This window comes from Strix uralensis, chromosome Z (assembly GCF_047716275.1).
Source record: "Strix uralensis isolate ZFMK-TIS-50842 chromosome Z, bStrUra1, whole genome shotgun sequence".
Taxonomy (NCBI): domain Eukaryota; kingdom Metazoa; phylum Chordata; class Aves; order Strigiformes; family Strigidae; genus Strix; species Strix uralensis.
In genome coordinates, this window is record NC_134012.1 from 85,215,606 (window position 1) to 85,235,233 (window position 19,628).

The following is a 19,628-nucleotide window of genomic DNA, read 5'->3' on the forward strand; positions in this document are numbered from 1 at the left end:
AGAAGTATTAGTCAAATGAGAAGCACTCTACACTGATACTCCCAACTCTGGAAGTTGCCTACCTGCTGTGTATACAGATGCACTAGTCATAGTTTTTCTAAAGGGTGTAATAGTAGCTGCTTTTTCCGCTTCCAGCTCTGCTACAGTCTTCTGCTTCACAGGGGCTCCTTGAGGAATGTTATTTGGTGGAGGTGCTGGGAAAATCACTTTGCCATCCTGACAAGAGATATGTACAGTTATCCCTAACATGGCAGACGCTTTATAGTTAGAGGAGCCTACTCTTCTTAAACCTGCAGCTCAGGTAAGTCTTAACATCCTACACCCGTGACACAGGAACACCTCCTTTTTCTGCCTCAGCAGAAGTTTGCAAGGCTGGATGATAAGTACAGCCTAACCAAGTTAACCATACTGGTTTACACATTTTTTGCACAAGATTTAATATCAATGTCCAAGAGCACCTGATGGAAACACGCCACAAGGCTTGAAAGCAGATGCCAAAACAGAGTAAAGTTCCTTAAAGGAAAAACATTTATGCAAAATAAAACAAGGTCTTGGAAATAGCAAAATCTGCTACAGATCTGAACTGTAATCAGAGCCTGCCCAGACCTCAGCTAGGTACCAAGCATGATGTCTCGTATTTGCTGTTTTCCAGGCCTCTGGAGGAATATGGGGTGGAGTTGTCAGACCTGAGCTGTACACACCATTTCAGTGGTCTGGGAGAGCTGAAGTCAATGTAAGCCTCCTCCAGAGTAGCTATCATAAGCATTACAAAATGTTGGCAAAATTATGCAGCAAAACTCAACAGAAATGAATACCTCTTACCTAAACTGCAAATTATTATTTCCTAATAGCTGCAGAAAGAGAGCCCATACTGGCCCATGCCCTAAATTTGTATTTTATTATTTCTTAACAGAGCTTAAAGTATCCTGCATATCCTAGTTCCACCATTTTTCTTCTGAAGTTACTCTTATAAGAACAGAAACTTGTATGTATTTTTAAAAAAATAGAGGAAGAATGTTTCTCTGGTCCTGTAGTGGTGGTTCAAACATGTTTTAAATAACTATGCTTTTATCACATGAATACAACAGGTAAATCAAATCTTTTTCCTATTTTTCAATAGTAGACGTTATGTATTTGTTTAACCATGACAAGATGACAAAAGCAAAGAGATTTCCCTTCACAAAAATGGACAGAGGAATATTCATCTGAATAGAAAACACAATTGCCTGCAGTGTTCATCAAGCCCCATCTGAAGTCTATTGGCATGCAGTATCTTTGAATGCATTTTAAAGAGACAACACTGATAAATGTAGAAGTATGTACTCACAAATTAAGAAGAGAATATTTACTGACTTACCTTCATTACTACAGTTCCTCTAACAACATGATCCAGAGTTCCATAATCAAATTCATCTTTTGGATCAAAGTAGAAGTTCTCTTTGTCAGGACTAATAGCCTTTAGGAGTTTGATAATATTATTTGAATACAGAGTACTGGCCTGAGTAGCCATTCTGCTAGGCAGGTCTGTGTAGCCAATGTGTGTAACACCCTAAAAAAAAAAATCAAGTACAATATTAAGGATTAGTACAATCTCTGAAGAAGCATCTCTTCCAATATATCCTTCTGGAAATATATATCCTAACTGTTTCACTTATTTCCATTTTTAACGCCAGCTAAAACTGTTACCTGCAGCTCTAACATTATTAAGCTATAAGAGGATTACTCACAGCAGTTACAGAATTCAACACGATCAAACCCAACACCTTAAATGCTATTAGCAACAAGGCTACGCAGAGCAGAAGATGTATTGGTCCAAGAGCTTGTCCTCTCCAAATCCTACCACTGCCTCAGAACTTAGCTTCTTAAAGCAACCAGGTAACAGATTATCCTGCCCAATGCTTGGCATCTTCTCAGTTCTTCTGGAGGGCATGCACTGGAGGCAAGCTTCTCTATGACAAGGAGTGAAGGGAGTTTCCTCAGAGCTAGCTAGCTGTACAACTAATATGCCCCGTTCATGCTTATGTAAATAAGTAACATTATATCCACACTGTTTAAAGAACAAATGTGAGTATACCTGGCTATCCTGCTTTTGGCAGTACGGGAAGCTGAGGATGGCATACACTCTTCATGTTCAAGTGGACTTGGTTAACACTGTTCCCTCAACCTACAGGTAAGATCCATGCATGCTTTCAGGAACTCTGACTTCTTAATGCAGTGTTCTGCTATACTGCTAATATATCTGCACTGCTGCTCTTTTCCACAGCTCGGTTGTCAGCATGCTACATTCAGGGGTAATACTCTGACTAGAAGAGCTCCATATAAATTCATCCTGCAAATACCTTATTTCTGTCCTACATACACTAAGTTCAGTTTTTAAGCAATGACATCAAAAGCCCTAGAAAACCTTAAAGCCAAATACAATGCTGTGAGAGACTGAAATGTCCTATGACTGCCTCAAAGCTTTCTTGTGTCTGTGCAAACCTCCAAGAGAAGCTGCTGTGGCCTGTGAATTGGTCTGGGGGATGTCGCCCAGAGAAGTGGGAGTGTATTGAAGGATGCACCCCACCACTTCCTTGCAGTTGCATTGTCCGGACTCTTTAGACAAGCCTCAAAGGGGCAGAGGTGTGCTGAGTTGGCCCCATCCTGTAGCCATTTGTGGCTCTATTATGTAGGCCAGAACAATGAACTGACAAGAGGCAAACGTTCCTGCCCTGAAGCCAGATGCAACAAAACCTGTGGGACCAAAGGAAAAAAAAAAAAATATAAAGGTGGGGAGATACGCTAATCAGCAGATACAATGAACTTAAAAAGGCAGCAGAAAATTTTGCTCAGTGTGCATCTACCAGATCCGTGTGCACCCACCACCGAAGAACTGAAGACTGAGGACCAACGGGACGCCGCTGGATCCATGGTGGTGACTGTTCTTGCAGCTGATACAGAGAAATGATTACTTGTTTTAAGACTTATTTACTTACAGAAAACTGCTTAGCAACTTATTTCCTTACTTATAGCAAGTTATAGTATTACTTATAGTATTTTTTAATATTGCTAAGAATCCTGCTTGCCCAGACTGTTCTGTGGAATTTTACCAAGGACTACTGTGTTCATCAAAACAAAGCAGTTTACTGTGAAAATCTACCAAGAACTGCAGTGTTCAGCAAAATACCGTGTTTTTGTCCTTGAGGAACAGGTGCGCTCTAACTACTTGGGCCTCAGTAATGAGTAAAGATAGCCATATACGAATGGTAGAAGTTTCATTGGTTCCCTTAAATAAGATAGAATGAGTAAACCAGCTGAAAAACATTTTTGTTGTTCAAGAAACTGGCTAAGAGAATCTGCGCATGCTCCAAGGGAAAAAAACAAGGTGAGAAAGACTACGAGCCTTCCTCCCGAAGATCCCCGAAGACGACCACCAGGCGGGAATGCGCAGGTGCAAAGATAACATAAACTGCTGACACCAGCCTCTAGAACTAACCCAGCCTTACTCATGCATATGTATGTTTGTGTTATGTAATCCAATGAATATGTATATTCACACTCTATAAGTTTTTGGTAAAAAGTGCTGTGGGTGTGCAAGCTTTGTGGAGAAATCCCCTTGCACCCCGGCGCCGGAGTAAACATACCTGCTTTATAACTCTATTCGAGTTGTAGAGTTTGTTTTCCGCAAGTCACAGCCCTATCCCGCATCCTTGCTTTATTTCTTTCCTTCCATTTATTTCCTTCCATTCTGTCCTATCGCTATCCCTCTTCACTTTTTTAATAATAAAAACCTGTTTTGGGTGTATGGCATTTGACCTCGTTTGTGTCTTAATCTCACTCTTGGGATCATATCGAAGCCTCCCCTGACATTGGATCGGGACAAATGCATGACTCATTATATACACACAGAGCCTTGTTTGTATTAATGACAACCATGGCAGCAATATGTCTTACAGGCTTCCCTAGTAACAGCATTATGTCCTTACAGTACCAAATAACTGTAACTGCTAGTAGATTTCTCACAACTACCAGAAATAAAACCCAAAAAGCAGAAAAACAAGCTCTTAACTGAGGCAATGAACACTGGAGGAAAACCAAAGTAGTTAGTTCAGTCCAGAGAAAAACTGCTAACTTTTATGAGCCAATTCATGCTACTCCTAGTTTGGGTTACAAGTAGTTTGGATACTCTAGGGCAGCCACACTCATGTTGGTGAAGCTAAAGACATACAAAGACAGCACCCTCCTGAAGATGAAATTATATTGAGCTAAGCCAGAGACTTTGCACTGAAGTAAACACTGGCATAGTCTGAACCTGTTTAGTTTACCTAGGACAAGGACTGTTAACCTCCTGTTATGGAAAGTGATTATCAAGTCAGAGAAGCTGCTACTACTGTCTCTTTAGGCAGACCAAGACACAGACATCAAACACAACCTCAACTCAGCAGACAAATCACTTGACTTGAAAGTCTAATTCACTTAACACTATTAAACTAACACTATACAAAAGTATTTGTTTCTTTAAAAATCTCCAAATTGTTATAGAGATGACTAGTGACCAATTGCAAATCTAAAGGATTACTTAAGCCCAAATAGCAAAATCAGCTACTCATTTTCAGCACACAGTTTACAAAACACAATGTGAATTCATGCAAAGTGAGAATGATCTGCTGAGTAGAATGCTCACCTTATGAACATACATTTCTCCAGGCTTTGTAGTCTCAATGTTTCCCCCTGCTTCTGCAGCTAAATCCACAACAACAGAACCCTCCTTCATTGATTCAATCATGTCTCTTTTAAACAAGATGGGAGCTTTTTTGCCTAACAAGAAAAGGCATAGTAAGTTAAACACAAAATACAGCTTTTATCTGTAGAGCTCAGGAGGTGAATTTTCCCCTTCTCTCTCTCTCTCTAAACCTTATTTTTGTAAGCAAAATTTTCAAGTAATTGGACCTAGAATGAAAAGTCACAGAAGTTTACACAGGCACAGAGAAGAGATGCTAGAACATCTTGCTCCCAAGCATATAAAAAAGGTACGCATGGGCAGTCTACCAAAGATGCTGGCAAGACCAATTTTGTCCTCACTAAACTGACAACATCCAATCTTACAATTCAAGTCATAACAAAAAAAAGAAGATATGCCACATCATAAGTTATTAAAATATAGATGTTGTGCAATACAAAACTCTAAAACTTAAGTTCTACCTTACCACATTTCAACTACAGAAGACAGTACTGTTTCAACTGGACCCGTTTCAGTGCACAAGCTGGACAGCAGAATTAACATGCTGGGGAATTATCTTACTTTATTACTATCTACTCCTTGTTTAAATAAGAAAATATGATGATATCGAGTCAAAGGCTGCTAGTTTTTGAAAACAAAGTTGTAGAAGGCACAAACTTTTAAGAACAGGCATTTATTAGGAAAGGGAAAAGGTACACACTAACACAGACAAAATTCATGAACACCTGTTTTCACTGCAGGCACAGCTTCAAAGCATGCCAACTTACACAAGATAAATGAAAATTAGCATCTTGAACATAAAACATACCTGGAATAAGCGCTGTAGTGATGATAATATCAACATCTTGGCACTGCTTAGCAAAGAGTTTCATTTCAGCTTCAATAAATTCTTTGGACATTTCTTTAGCATAACCACCTTGTCCTTCTCCAGATTCCTTTAAGTCTACTTCCAAAGGCTCAGCACCAAGAGACTTGAACTGTTCCAGAGCTGCAGCTCTAGGAAAAGAAAATTGCAAGGGCAGAAACAACCACTACTTTAAAAATCCACCATGACTTTTTCAGGTCTTTTTAGTAGCAGTCTTCAGACAAGAGATCTAAAACTTATTCTAGGATTAAGGAGATCACAACTAAAATCCTCAGCTTTCTGTATTTAGTGAAAAAAGCAACTGCATCACTAACTTTAGGTCCCTAATGTAGATACTTGGATAAAGAATGAAGGCAGCCTGCGGTTTCTGGTATAGTCAGCAGAGTTGCTCCAAGAAGTCTCAAAACTGGGAGCTTAACAGTTGAGTAACTCTGCTCACCTACTTCTGCTGTCATGACTAGATAAACCTAGAGCCCAAACTCAGATGCTTAAAATACATGATAAATACACCTGTGGCCCTGTCTAATCTGTGAAATGGAAAATACTACTAAGTCTTATTTTCACAGGGAAAATTGGTTTTGGGTGGGTTTGGGGAGCAGTGGTGGTGTTTTGGGGTTTGGTTTTTTTACAGTTATCCTGTAAACCTGTAGTTTATTTTGCATCACATGATATTACAGTAAATAATGAAACTAAATTTCAGTGTTACGTGAACATTCACAACATACAAAAGATTTAACACAAACATTCTTGCACACCAAAATAAAAGTATACAGGATGCTTAAGAAGGGAATTAAAACTAACTGTGAAGAGTTTATTGTTCATAAAAGCATGATCAAAATCTGCCTAAAACGTTTCAGGTTTTTTTAAGGCATATGCAGAGTGAATGTTTTTTCATACTGCACATCATAAATCTGGAGATATATGCCTTTTTATTCTTCCATATTAGATATAGCTAAGTAGCACTAGATGTCATTTCTGCATAAAACCAAATACGTATAAGTAATTTTAATCCAAATACAGTATTAAGCACATATAAATTCAATATAAGGCCACTTAATCAAAAAAAAAAAAAAAAACAGAACAAGTTTGCAGTGCCAGCAGCTATAAGAAGAAAAACATTTGTGCTCTGTAATCTTCCCAGTCTACTGCTCTAAAAAATGGCTATGGGACAAAATAATCCTTCCGAACATAAAGAAAAGACCAGAGGGAAGCAGCATTTAAAGCAGCTTCAGCTGCAGTTTCTGTTCTTTCATCCTGAGTTTCATAAACAAAATAAGTTGATCTTTTTCTCTCCTTCAGCAGATTGAAAGAAGTGTCTCTCCAAAGAGGTTCTAGACGCTGTCTCTGGGATCAAGACAGTAGAGGCGAATGAGAGTATGCAACTATGAACCCGGATCAAAGCAAACTATAAATAAGGGTGTAAGGATTCTTTCTTTACTGTTTTCCCTGTGTCCCCAAGAAGAACAGAGACATGAAATTCTGGATAAAAAGACCTAACTTTCTTATTTTCATAAAGCAATGATTTTTTATTCTTATAGTTCTGAATGATTTAATGGGAGGGCTCTTTGGAAGGCTTAGTTATTCAAGGTATAACAAATGGAGGAACAACAATGGAATAAAAATGGTAGGAAAGGAATTGTGATTCAGTGCAGTACAAGTGCTTTCACTGTAATACAGCCACAAACTACTTAATCTTAAAATAATTTAAGATTACTATTACCAGTTTCACACACCTACCTTGTGTCAAATCCACGAACCACCGCACCCATTGATTTAGCTGCTCCTGCAGAAGCCAGGCCAGCAACTCCTCCTCCTATGATCAAGACCTAGAACAATAGCACCATCATGCTTGGAGCAGAAACTAAAACTAGAGCTGGTTAGAAAACGAGCAGCATTGTACTGCTTTCACAACTGCAGATACATCTCATTAACCAGCCAATTAACCAAGTTACCTTAAGACACATAACCCGGAATTACTTCAGTTAAGCTGCCCTGTAAATCTAACAGTTTAAAAGCTGTAACTCCTAACTTCACTTATCTGAGAGTCACCTCATCTGTAGCTAACAATTTATAGGTTTTCTCCTTAATTTATATTCTTTTTTTCCTTCCCTAATTCTACTTTAATTCTCTTCAACCCAATCCACCTACAAGTCCAATCAAGCAATCCTCTCCATCACAACCTTCAATGCACCAGAAATCCAAACATCTCTGGCTTTTCTTAACTGCTTCCTTGCCTACCCCATCTGGAAACAAAATCCCTCCATGTATAGCTAGTCTGATGTTTTAAACTAAGCAAACTTAAATAAAACTCAAATTATTCTATTATTCCTCCCAAAAAAGACACTACAGATAGCAAACAAAAATAGGTATGGGAATAACTATAGGGATATCTAAAGTCTCTAGAACGGCAGGAAAAAGCCTTTGCCTTTAAGCCTTCCCAAGGCAGGAAAAAAGCCTTTAAACACAGTTTCAGCAGTGGTTAACTGTGCTCAGGAACTCACATATTCTTCTGCTACAGTATCTGTGTAATCGTACATACCTTTGCTGGAGGAACTTTACCAGCAGCTGTGATCTGACCCGTGAAAAATCGACCAAAGTGATTTGCTGCCAGTACAACAGCCTTGTAACTGTCAATTAAGGACAAACACATTATCAGTATTTTCTCAGACTCAGTACAATCCCATTCGTGACAGCAATCAAAAAAGGATGAACATTTGACCATAGCATGCATAGGATAAAGCAAGTTTAATATTTTACTAATGACCACAAGTTTAGTAGTCTGTCTTTGCTCATATTTCTTGTCTTTTTTTTTTTACATCATGGAATGCATTTTCAGACAGAACTTTTGGACTGCCATGTTGGGTGTCCACAACTATTTACTCTTTCAAATAAAAGTTTACCTGAACAATATACAAATAACTTACCAGAAGTTAACTCCGTATCTTTGAAGCTACTTTCAAAGGCTGTAACCTGAGGTTTGTTACGGAAGGGAACATGAACAAGCAATTGCAAAACCCAGGCTAATTTTGCACTAAGCTCACTCAGACATGCAAGCATACATTCAGAAAAGATACTCTGACCCTAACTCTGCAGAGACTTAAGGCAAATAGCTTAACCTTGCTACTTCTTTTGCCCCATCTGCTTTGTACCCATCCCAGAATGGGTGGCTCGATGACAAGTTAACATCAGTAGAGCTAACTGAAAATGCAGATGAACATGTGACTATGTCTCTTCTTGACAACACCGTACACTTTCTTGCATTTTTACTAACAGTGTTATGGTTCAACAGCCCCATTCCACACTGTCCTATCTCTAGCAGGAAAATATGGAAGCCTGTATGCCTTAAAATTAGTTCTAATATGGAATCAGCTTGTAGATTTTATACCTTTAAATACATTATGAATTTCTATATTGTAGTAAAATTACACAGAATGAAAACAGAGAAATAACCAAACATGTACACAGATGTATACTGCTGGTGTCCATAAAATTTGGCTTATTATGCCTCACAGACATCATCTAAGTAAAAAGTCAAAAAAAATTTTAAAAAAGCAATAAAGAACCTAATAATAGAAATCAGCTTGACAACAACTACATTTTAATTCACTACAATACCAGGCACAAAGCATGAAGATGTCTGAGAGTATTTGGTCTTTTGTTTATATCTGCCATGGCAATTGCATTCATACTGAGTGTTGCTTGGGTTAGTTAGCTCCCAACAACATTCAATCCCCACAACAGACAATCTGTGTTCAAGCTGTCTTAAGGATATCTTTGAGCCTGCTCTGATCTAGTTCAGATCAAAAAGGCACAAGACAAAGCAGTCCAGGAATTAGAAGAACTGCCTTCAATGTTGTTTTTTTTTTTTTTTTTTTAAAGCCTTGCTCTGATCTGCTGCAAAGCTAACCATAAGAAACTTAAGTTGTTTGGCACCTCCAATAGTGCCATCCTGCTTGAAACAGCTGTATGAAAATAGAGGTGCAGAATTGTTTCAGATATACCTAGTATCAAAGCAAATATCTTTTAATCCAGCTACGTTTACTCAAGCTGAAAAAAAAAGAAAAAAACAGAAGAAGTAAGATTCATACCCAGCAATGTTGGCCATAGAGCTAAGTGCATCATATCCCTGAGCAATGGTGACCCGTGGAACCTGATCCATAGCCAAGACAGTAGTTTTTTTTTCTGCAAGTTTTTTCAGGAGGTCTGGATTTTGTGCTGGGTAGATAAAACTAATCAGGGTAGCCGCCGTCTTAAAAAGATCTGCCTCATGAACACCTAGAGCCGAGTTATATATAGGAGCCCTCACCTGAAGGAAGAGAGAAGTTTCCAAATTAATCAGAGGAAGTCAGTCAGAACACACTCCACTTCCTTTCTCCCAGCTTGCAGTCTGTCCATTCCCATCCACAAAGTACAAAAGGGAGAAACCGTATCAAAGGCTGTTTACACAACTCAACTGAGCAACTGCACCGCTCAACTGCAGTCCACATAGTAGAATTAGCTCTAGGCGAATTGGTGACAGGGTAGTAATAGTCAGCACACACCTTCAGAAAGATCTGATGGCTTCTACCCAGCAGTTGCTGGCTTTTATGACAGACAGCTGCCCCAAAAGCTGACACTTAAGCAAAATGACTACTGAACAGGTGTGCCAATTAAGGTCAACAGGCTAACAATCACTAATTAGGTTGCAATGCACCATTACATAAAGGCAATTTCAAGTATGAAGTCCAGCAAATACTCATCTTGATCTGTATTCCCTTCTTTTGAGTTTCTTACTTTTCTCATAAGAAACCTACTTAAAAAGGGTGCTCACAAACTAGCTTACAGAAATTCTATGTTCAATCCTGGCAGGATAACTTCAAATACAGCAGTTAAAGCAACCATCAACATCAAGTTTAAGGTCTTTTTCTGTTTTCCTTCAGGACTCTGCACAACCTAATACCTCTCAAGCAACTTCACTTTTAGCAGTCTTCCCACATCAGCTGCAACTCATCTAGTTACAAACACTTTTGAAACACACCATTGCTGTGGAATTGTTGGATGTCTGATTGAGAAAAGTTAGAAACTTGCATCTTCAAAATTCCAGGCAACTCTCTCTAAAAACTAACTTGAGTTTTATGTTACTAATTTTGAAGCAAAAGTTTCTTAGAGTGGGGATCTCATCTGTTTACAGTCCAGAACTAGTTTACCTTGCTCTGAAAACACAACTTCTCCAAGGCAGTTAAAACTTGATAAGAAATTATCCTCAATTTTTTCAGTGCTGTCATTTACTACTTTATTACTGTAGGTGCACACCTGAGCTATAAAAAAAAAAGACAGACTAAGATTGAATCAGACCTTAGAATTTAAAAATACAAATTTAAAGGAGCTTACTTACTGAACTTTCAGCAGACTATTAGAAAAAAATTACCTATATGTTTCTCCAAAAATAATATAATAGGATATATATTAATAAAGCAATTACTTTGACAATCAAATCAGAAGCCAGGACTTCCTTGGTCCCCTGGATCTTTGCTCCAACTTCCCTGTAATGGTCATCAGAAAATTTGGAAGCTTCTCCAGCACCAGATTCCACCACAACATTGAAGCCTTGTTTAACCAAGGCTTGAACTCCAGCCGGTGATAGAGCCACTCTCTTCTCATTCTCAAATATCTCCTTGGGGACACCTACAGTCAGCTGTTTATAAGGAATTCCTGTAAGAGTGGCAGATAAGACAGCATTAGTTGCACTGAAGATTAATGAATTTATATTAATGGCACTCTTCAGTGTTGTACAGACACATGCAGACATGTCACAGCAATTCTCCCTCCTAAAGAAAGAGGAAGAATGGTATTTTCTAGCATTGTAGTTTGTATTTCCTTAAATTATACCATCTTAAATCCCTCTCTAGTCACTTCAACATTATTGTGAAGAAATCAACAAATGAGCTTGAACAGCCAAACTGCATTTTAACTGAACATGTTTTTAATGTCTATCAAATTACAGTTGTCTCAGATAACTATCAATGAATGTAACTCACATACCACAAAGTACATTAAAAGGCACAACTAATCCATGAGTTACTCAGAGTTGCTACAGAAATGAAAAATATGCATTCAGGAGTAGATGAAGAATAATGGAATATCCATGTACTAGTTTGTTCAGTTACACTTCTCTTCAATGTTCTCTCCTTGTCTTAACTTGTTCAAAGCTCTACTAAGTAACACCAGAAAACCACTGAAGCTGCAATTTATCAGTTTTAGCTTAATGTTTCAAATTACAAACAATCTAACTTTGTTAATATACAATTTGAGGGCTTCCAGTCTAATAACTGACAGTTAAACCTCTCTGACCCAAGCAACCCTTTGAATACATTATTTATAAATACACAGTCTCAAGCAGAATAATCGTTTATCAAACTACCTCATTGCTTCAGTTACACTAGACAGCATGCAGTCCAGCACACAGGCCCAGTTCTGGATCAGTTTTCAGCGATGTCTATCCAGAATTTAAACACGGATTGTGACATTTATACACAAGATACTTACACCACATACTTATTAATGAAATATAACTTGAGCAGCCTAAGCAGTCATGCATATTAGAGTTCAAGCAACAAAAACCCAAAATTAAAAAAAAAAAAAAAGGAGAGGAGGAGGGTGAAAGACTTGTTTTAAATTACAAATCTGCTTTTAATTTGGCCACCAATACTATGTAATGTGCTACAAAACTTGTACCAGACTAGTAACGTGTTGCACATTTTAGGAAAGCCTCCTTTTCACTTTTGCTTTCCTGTTTGTTTTTTAAGATAGAAACAAGCAAAACAAAGACAAAAACATATCACACTATAAGAGCTTTAAGGAACTGAATTATTTTGGTATTTTTAAATCCAAATCTATGAAATAAAAGTGGGTCTGTAAGGTACTTAAAGTTGAACATCTTAAAATGTTTTAGATTAACAACTGTCAAGATACTATCAACTTACAACATTCTGAAAATACAATACAGAGTTGCTAAGAACTGGTACATGAATATCTACCTGTACTTGTCAGTCTTCTAACCCATTAAAAAAACCTGATTGAACACATCCAACAAGAGGACAGAATGAAAGATCACAAGACAAAGAAGTGCATTACTCTACTTATTTTTACCTTTTTTTTAATTATTATTTCAGCTTTCTTTTTGAAATTAAACTAATAGTAACAAATAATTTGAAGACAGAAGTGTTTTGATATTTTATATTTTGAACAACATTTAAAATTCCCTAGATTACAAGACAAAAATCAAATTCCGAAAAACATGCTTCAAAGGAACGTAAAGTCACAACAGGAGCAAGAACGCACATCTAAAATAACTGACACACAAAGGTAACAATGCTTTGCAAAGATTCACTTCATCAGCATACACCACATCTAAACATCACCAGGTAACTCATGGCAGCCCTCTCACAGCAGCACTAACCACTTGAAAGCTCCAGTAACTGTTGCTGTCACTCACAAATTACCCTTGTCATTTGAAAAGAACTTTCTCCTCATCTCTTCTAATTACTACACAATAAAGTCCTGCTTCTGATTTTCACTAAATCAAGCCAGTGGAAATGAGGTCTCTTGTCTTTTAGAAGCAGAAATGAAACCTAGATATTGAAATTTGTTAACAGTAACAGAGACCAGTATCAGAAAGCAAGTAGTTCTAGGCTAACAGAAGTCAAAAAAGCTTTTCAAGAAGCACTGAGAAAATAAGAACTGGAGTGCTAGTTTCTCCTTCTCCTTTTGAAAGTTTTTGCAGAACACAAATGCAGAAAAGAAAGGAATAAATTACAGCATACAGGGAGAGAAGGATGACTGAAAGTGTAAAGGCACACAGACACTTGACTAAAGCTTGTACACTTCTAAAGCAAAAAGTTTAATTTATTTTTTTTTTTAGCTCCCAAGGCTCAAACTGATGTCTCTAGGAAATTTTCTACTCTGTTCATTCTAAACTTGTAAATACAACAATGACAGGGTAAATCACTAATTTAGAAGTGCTGTGAGCAAAAGAACGAACCTGGAGGTAAGAGAGTAAGTTGCTCCAACTTTGTATAAACAATGCATGTCTGCTTAATGTTAAAAAGACTGATAGGAGGGAATCATCCTGCCACAAGATGGATGGTTGTCTGAGAAGAAAATCAGCACTAACTGGAGAAAAGACAAAGGTGGCAGGGGTGGGGGGAGACTGCGACCACCGACTCAATTTAGTCTGGAGAAGAGGAGGCTGAGGGGAGACCTCATCGCCCTCTACAACTACCTGAAAGGAGGCTGCAGAGAGCTGGGGATGAGTCTCTTTAACCAAGTAACAAGTGATAGGACAAGAGGGAATGGCCTCAAGTTGTGCCAGGGAAGGTTTAGACTGGATATTAGGAAGCATTTCTTTCCAGAACAGGTTGTTAGGCGTTGGAATGGGCTGCCCAGGGCAGTGGTGGAGTCCCCATCCCTGGATGTGTTTAAGAGTAGAGTCGACATAGCGCTGAGGGATATGGTGTAGTTGGGAACTGTCAATGTTGGGTTAATGGTTGGACTGGATGATCTTCAAGGTCTTTTCCAACCTAGACGATTCTGTGAATTTAAGATCAAGAAGACGTGCCCCCTCCCTTCGCCTTGAGTTTGCGCAGAAGAATTAAAAGATACTGTAACTTTAAATCAAGACGAGGCATGTTGTTAACCAATGAGGGACAAAGTGATAAGAAACTAAACAGTGACCATTGCAGTAAATCTGTATTCATGTAATCTGAAGTGTATAAATACACTGAAGTTCTTTTGTGCGGTGTGCTACCTTTGTGGAATTGCCACCTAGCACCCTACTCTGTGCAGACATGGACTAAATACATACCTCTGCTCTGTGTGTATATTGGCATACTGCACACTGGGTAAATGACCCCACTCAAAGGACAACAAAATGACAATTGATGCTTCTGATTTATTTTTGTTCACTTGCTTTTCTGGGGGTACCAGAGTAGAAGAGTAAATGGGTTGGAGGGATGGGACAGGAATATGTACTTGCTACATGTGAAATGTGTTTCCTCATTTCTTTCTTTCACATTCGTAAATCTTGCATGCAATAAAAACAGGTAAAAACATTTTCAGATAGAAAGTATTTGTACCTTATTTAGTAAGCAGAATGATCAGAGACCAATACTGAGGACTATGCCCTCCTCCAATGCTTTGGGACATCAAATCCAAGACAAACATTCAGCAGGTCTCATTTGCCTCTCACCTTCTTTTCTCCTTTGCACCACTACCTAATTTCTAGCAACCAGAGAGTACAGAAGCAAATGAATATAGAAGCAAACTGATGTTGGTTTGCCAGCCTTTAGCTAGAGCTGGTATCAGACACTTTTCAAGCATACTACCCTGAGCTGTCACATCATTCAGCACCAAAACAGAGAAGATGTCTCCAACTGAGAAGCAAAGGTCTACGTTAAAACTTCAGGACAGGGTATGATAAATACTGTTTGAAGAAAGCTATACTATGAACACTGATTTGGTTTGCTGAACTCAGCAATTTCATCTAAGTGATTAGTTTTGAAAGGTTGAAATCTAGAATTATAAACTCAGGATCTGATTTAGGTTTTATATTGAGAAAGCACAACTGCTATCCCTGCCATGGGTTTAAAACTGCATGAGAGTGTGAAGCTTCCAAGTTGCCTTTCTAAGCTTCCATGTCAGATACTTCTTTAAGAACTGCCTTGAGTATGTTTTAGTAGCTAACTTTCTGCTTTATGACATCAAGAACATTTTCCAAAACCACACCAACATAGACATACCTTGAGCACCTTTTTGAGTCACATGAAGATTTCGAATGTATTTTTCACTAAGTAGGAGATACACAGTACTTTTTTTTATACAAAGAATCAACACCAGAAGGATTTTGCAGCTATCAGTAGAATCATTAAACTTCACAGGACTTAGAATCTTAGTACAGAATGTACATAAATTAGAATTTAGAAAAGCTAGTAAGAAGCCACCCTTTCTTATCCCCTTAACAATCTCAACTATGTAATGACGGCATATTCAGAGCACAGTATCAAACATCAAATAAACAAGCATGTAGTCTACCTCTCCAAGCTTCAAACAATTAAAAATAACTGTAAAAGTGATTTTCTCCATTTAACTTCCATACAGAAATGGAGAGTTTAAAGAAGATCCTAAGTTAAAATTATCAAGAAAACTCAGAGTATTCTATGTGGAGAAATAGAGAAGAATATAGGTTTATCTCCTTAATCTGATTTCAGGAAGTAGTCTGTAGCAAAACAAGTATCAACAAGTATTAGAGACTGACTTGGAGAAAAGAGAAGTTTTGCCTATATGCCACATGTTCTGGATGGGAAAACATGATATGTAACCTGCCTAATTTCTAACTTACTCTAACAGCAGCTTTAAACAAACCATCTCACCTGTTCTGAAGATGAAGACATATTCCGAAGAACAGCAATATGATGTTGGCAAAAAGAAAAAAAAAAGAAAAAGAATGGTACAGAAGATTAAACAAACACCTGATCCCTCTTCTTATACAAGCAAGGAGATACAAAAAACCCAAGGAAATTAAAGGACAATGTCTACGGTTTATAAATAACGTATAGCTTATCTAGAGAATTAATTGACAATAAACTGTTATAGAGGTGTAAAAGTTCTGCAAAATTTTGGACAAAAAAAAGGAAATTTTAAGAAAGAAGCATCAAAATAAAAAGGACATTAAAAATTCCAAGACAGAGAGTGGTAAAAGTCACAGAGCTGTAGGACAAACCAATCTGGAAGTACATTGAAAACCTCTGAGTCAGTCACTTCGTAAGTACCTTTCCCACGTCTTGGGAAAGTTTTGCATCTGTTTCTGAAGCATCTCATGCTAGTGACTATTTGAGACAGGTTACAGGAATACTTGTTTACTCCTGTATGAAAATTCCTGTGTTTCTAAGAAAGAAAATAACAGCAAAATAAATAGCAACAAGAAAAGTATCCATCCTCCAAGTTCACTTTTCAACAGACTCCAAATCTCTTCACTCCTCAAGCAGCTGTTATTCTTGTTCATAACATATCCTGAACTAAATGAAAACTAATCTGAGAGAATGTAAGTAATAACTAGTCTTAAGAAGAACAACTGTGACACTAGTCTTTTCAGAAAATTTAACTTTTCTCTGTATTACAGTGATTTTACCAAGTGTCACTATAATCAAAGATAATTTCTAAAGGTAAGAGTAAAATGTAGTTACTTTATACGCTGTTAAATTTTGATTCAAGAGCATTAGAAAGTGTACATAGGCAATAGTACTGCTACTGATTTGTCATTCAATGGCTATTCTATCCTTGATTTGTCCTCTACTGAATGACAAATCTCATGTTACCAAAATGAACTATAAGGACAGCTTAATTATCAACCAAAAGACTTACCAAACTCACAATTCTCAGCATTAAATAACTGCATTGCCTGAATACTACTTGCCCTTAAGTAAGGACTTCCACACGACAGACCTGAAGGGACAGCACTGAATGCTTAAACACATGCCACTAATGAGAATTCTCTGTCCTTGTGGAAAAATTTCTGGAAAGTGATTCAGAAAAGCAAGAAAATGCACACGTACACACAGAGATAAGCATACTAATTTCAGTAAAACTGAAGAGATCTTTCCATTTCATGATCAAATTTGTGGTCAAAGTCAAATACAAAGACTGATTCCAAACTCAAACAACAAGGGCACTTCCCTGGGACATTTGAGCAAGAACTTTGAACCCAGTCTCCTACATCCCAGGTTAACACTCCCAACCAAGGGACAATTTGCCTTATCAATACAGACATGTCTTTCATTCAGATAAAAAATTTGGAGCATCACAAGTTTATGGCATGGCAAAACTATGACCTCATCAGTTCTGACAGACCCCCTGATCCCTCAGCTGTCATTCAGAGCAAAGAAATTCAGGTTTCAACATGCAACTGTGGTAAACAGCTATGAGATACAGATTATCAGGAGCCCTCAGAATAAAGAAACAGTGAAGGTCAACTGATTTTCATACACCCGACTCAGGTCATAAACTTGAACTAAGGAAGCCCCCATTCCTCCCTCCTTTTTTTCCTGAAAATACCTGAACCTGTCCATTATCTGCACTAAAATGTAATTAGTGCAAATATACCAACAAACCCTACACATGAAGATGCAGATCAAAAGTTATCCAAGGCGGTACAACGTAAGAGTTTCCTGAAAAAAAGTTAACAGATTTTTTTAGATGGCATAATTACACCTACATATAGCCATGTTTGCAGATGCTGTCTTGGTGAGGGCTGTATTTTCCCCTGCATGCACACAAAGAGTTGCACTACCAAAACTCATGGGGAACTCGGGCTTTTAACTTAGAAAAACATTTGTTTAAATACTTCCTCAAGCAAGGTGCCAGCAGGAGCTTTGATCCCCCACCCATAAAAACTATTTGAATCCAAAGCATTCGTAATAAACACAAACACCTTCTGCATAAGCCCTTTAAAACCTGTGTAAATTTATACTGCAACTGACTCAAGTATACTGTTGACATCATTTAAGAACATTCTTTTTTAAGTCTTTTCTGTACCAATGCCTACCTGAAAGAAAAATTCAAGCTACCTTCATGTTTTGACATAAAAGATTATTTACAATAGTTTAATCAATTTACCTGGCTTTGGAGCTGCCTGAGACGTGAGCATCTGGTGGGTTCTAAACATTCGCAAACATGGCATCTTTGCAGAACGCATCTTAGGTGGTAACACATTGCCAAAACCAGGGGTTAAGCACCCATTAACAGCAATACGCAGAAGGCTTGCCATTTCACCCAGACCTCACAGCAGACTCCTTGCCACGTATGGAATCTCTGCTGCACGCGGGAAAACAAAGCAAGAATTGTTAATGATACTAGACAGAAGGTATGTAAACTCAGCAGCTTAAGCCTGGTCGACTGCCAGTAGCCATGAGATGATCATTTCTCCCCACCTTTTCTTTCTAGCTAGAAAACAAACTCCACTTTTTTTTCAAACTGAGCAAGACAACTATCAAACTGAAGTAACAAGCCCATGGGAGGACTGACATTACAAGCTCACCTAGAGGTCATATTTCTGTGACTCAAGATCATATTCTCTTTGCACCGGTGCTCTAAACAAGCAATTCTGACACGGGAAAACCTCCTGCGCCCCAAGGAACCAGACAAACACTTCTAATAATCCCAGGCAGAGATCCCAAAGGAGTTACCCGATCGGGACCACCGCCTGCGGGCGCTCAGGAGACCTACCAAAGCCGGCACTCGCAGTGGGACGAGCGGAGCAGCGGGGAGCGGGCAGGGGAGCCGGGCCGCCCTCGCTAGCAGGTGGCTGCCGGCGGAGGGAAGACTCTTCGCCCTGAATCCCACCGTCCGCCGGGCTCTAACGCGCCGTTCCGTCCCGTCCCTTCTCACGGCGGCGGCTCACCGCTCCCCGCCGGCCCGGCCCACAAGGCAGGGGCCCAGTTTCGCTCCCGCCGCTATTTATAGCCCGCAGCCACCGACTGACCTTGGGCAGCCGGCTCGCCCTCCGCGGCCCGGGCCCACCGCCCCCCGCCGCCACAAGGGCCGGCAGCCATCGCGCCCGCCCGGGGGGAAGCCCAGCAGCCGCCACCTCTCTGCTCTCCACCTGGGAGCGCTCCCGAGGGCCCCTTCCCGCGCCACCTGCCTTCTTCGCACGTCCTTCCTCCCACACGTCCGCCCTTCCTCGCACACGTCCTTCCTCCCTCCCACCCGCCCTTCCTCCCGGGCGCTGCGAGAGCAGGACACCGCAGCCTTCTCCTCAGCAACGGCCGCCCGCCGCCTGCGTGGGAAGGCAATCGGAGGAGGTGGTGGTGGTAGTGGTGGTGCTGCTGCCGCTGCTGCCGCTGCCGCCGCCGCGCACACCCCCCCCCCGGCCCGCCGTACCCACCAGCCGCGCCGTCGGCGCCGGCCCCGCCGCGGCACTGACCGACCTTGGGGCGAGGCGGCGCGAGAGTCCCGCCGTGGGGCGGGGCGGGACGCGGCGTGGGCGGGGCGGGGCCGCCCGCCAACCCGGAA

General features: G+C 39.6%; 1 protein-coding gene across 3 annotated transcripts in view; it reads right to left on the minus strand.

Moving 5' to 3' along the window:
* Window positions 1-19,615, minus strand: part of NNT (nicotinamide nucleotide transhydrogenase) — a 48,778-nt gene extending 29,163 nt beyond the window's left edge. Inside the window, exons 1-10 of one of the 3 annotated variants that reach the window (XM_074856698.1) lie at window positions 19,501-19,615; window positions 18,234-18,431; window positions 11,047-11,276; window positions 9,674-9,891; window positions 8,125-8,212; window positions 7,323-7,411; window positions 5,529-5,716; window positions 4,664-4,797; window positions 1,358-1,549; window positions 63-216 (exon numbers count right to left, since the gene is read on the minus strand). In XM_074856698.1, the coding sequence (XP_074712799.1) occupies window positions 63-216; window positions 1,358-1,549; window positions 4,664-4,797; window positions 5,529-5,716; window positions 7,323-7,411; window positions 8,125-8,212; window positions 9,674-9,891; window positions 11,047-11,276; window positions 18,234-18,384 (1,444 nt within the window). In that variant the 5' untranslated portion in view covers window positions 18,385-18,431; window positions 19,501-19,615. Of the gene's footprint in view, window positions 1-62; window positions 217-1,357; window positions 1,550-4,663; window positions 4,798-5,528; window positions 5,717-7,322; window positions 7,412-8,124; window positions 8,213-9,673; window positions 9,892-11,046; window positions 11,277-18,233; window positions 18,432-19,496 lie in introns of all 3 variants that reach the window. The other 2 variants (XM_074856700.1, XM_074856699.1) reach the window with 2 other exon arrangements.
* Window positions 19,616-19,628: the final 13 nt, after the last annotated feature.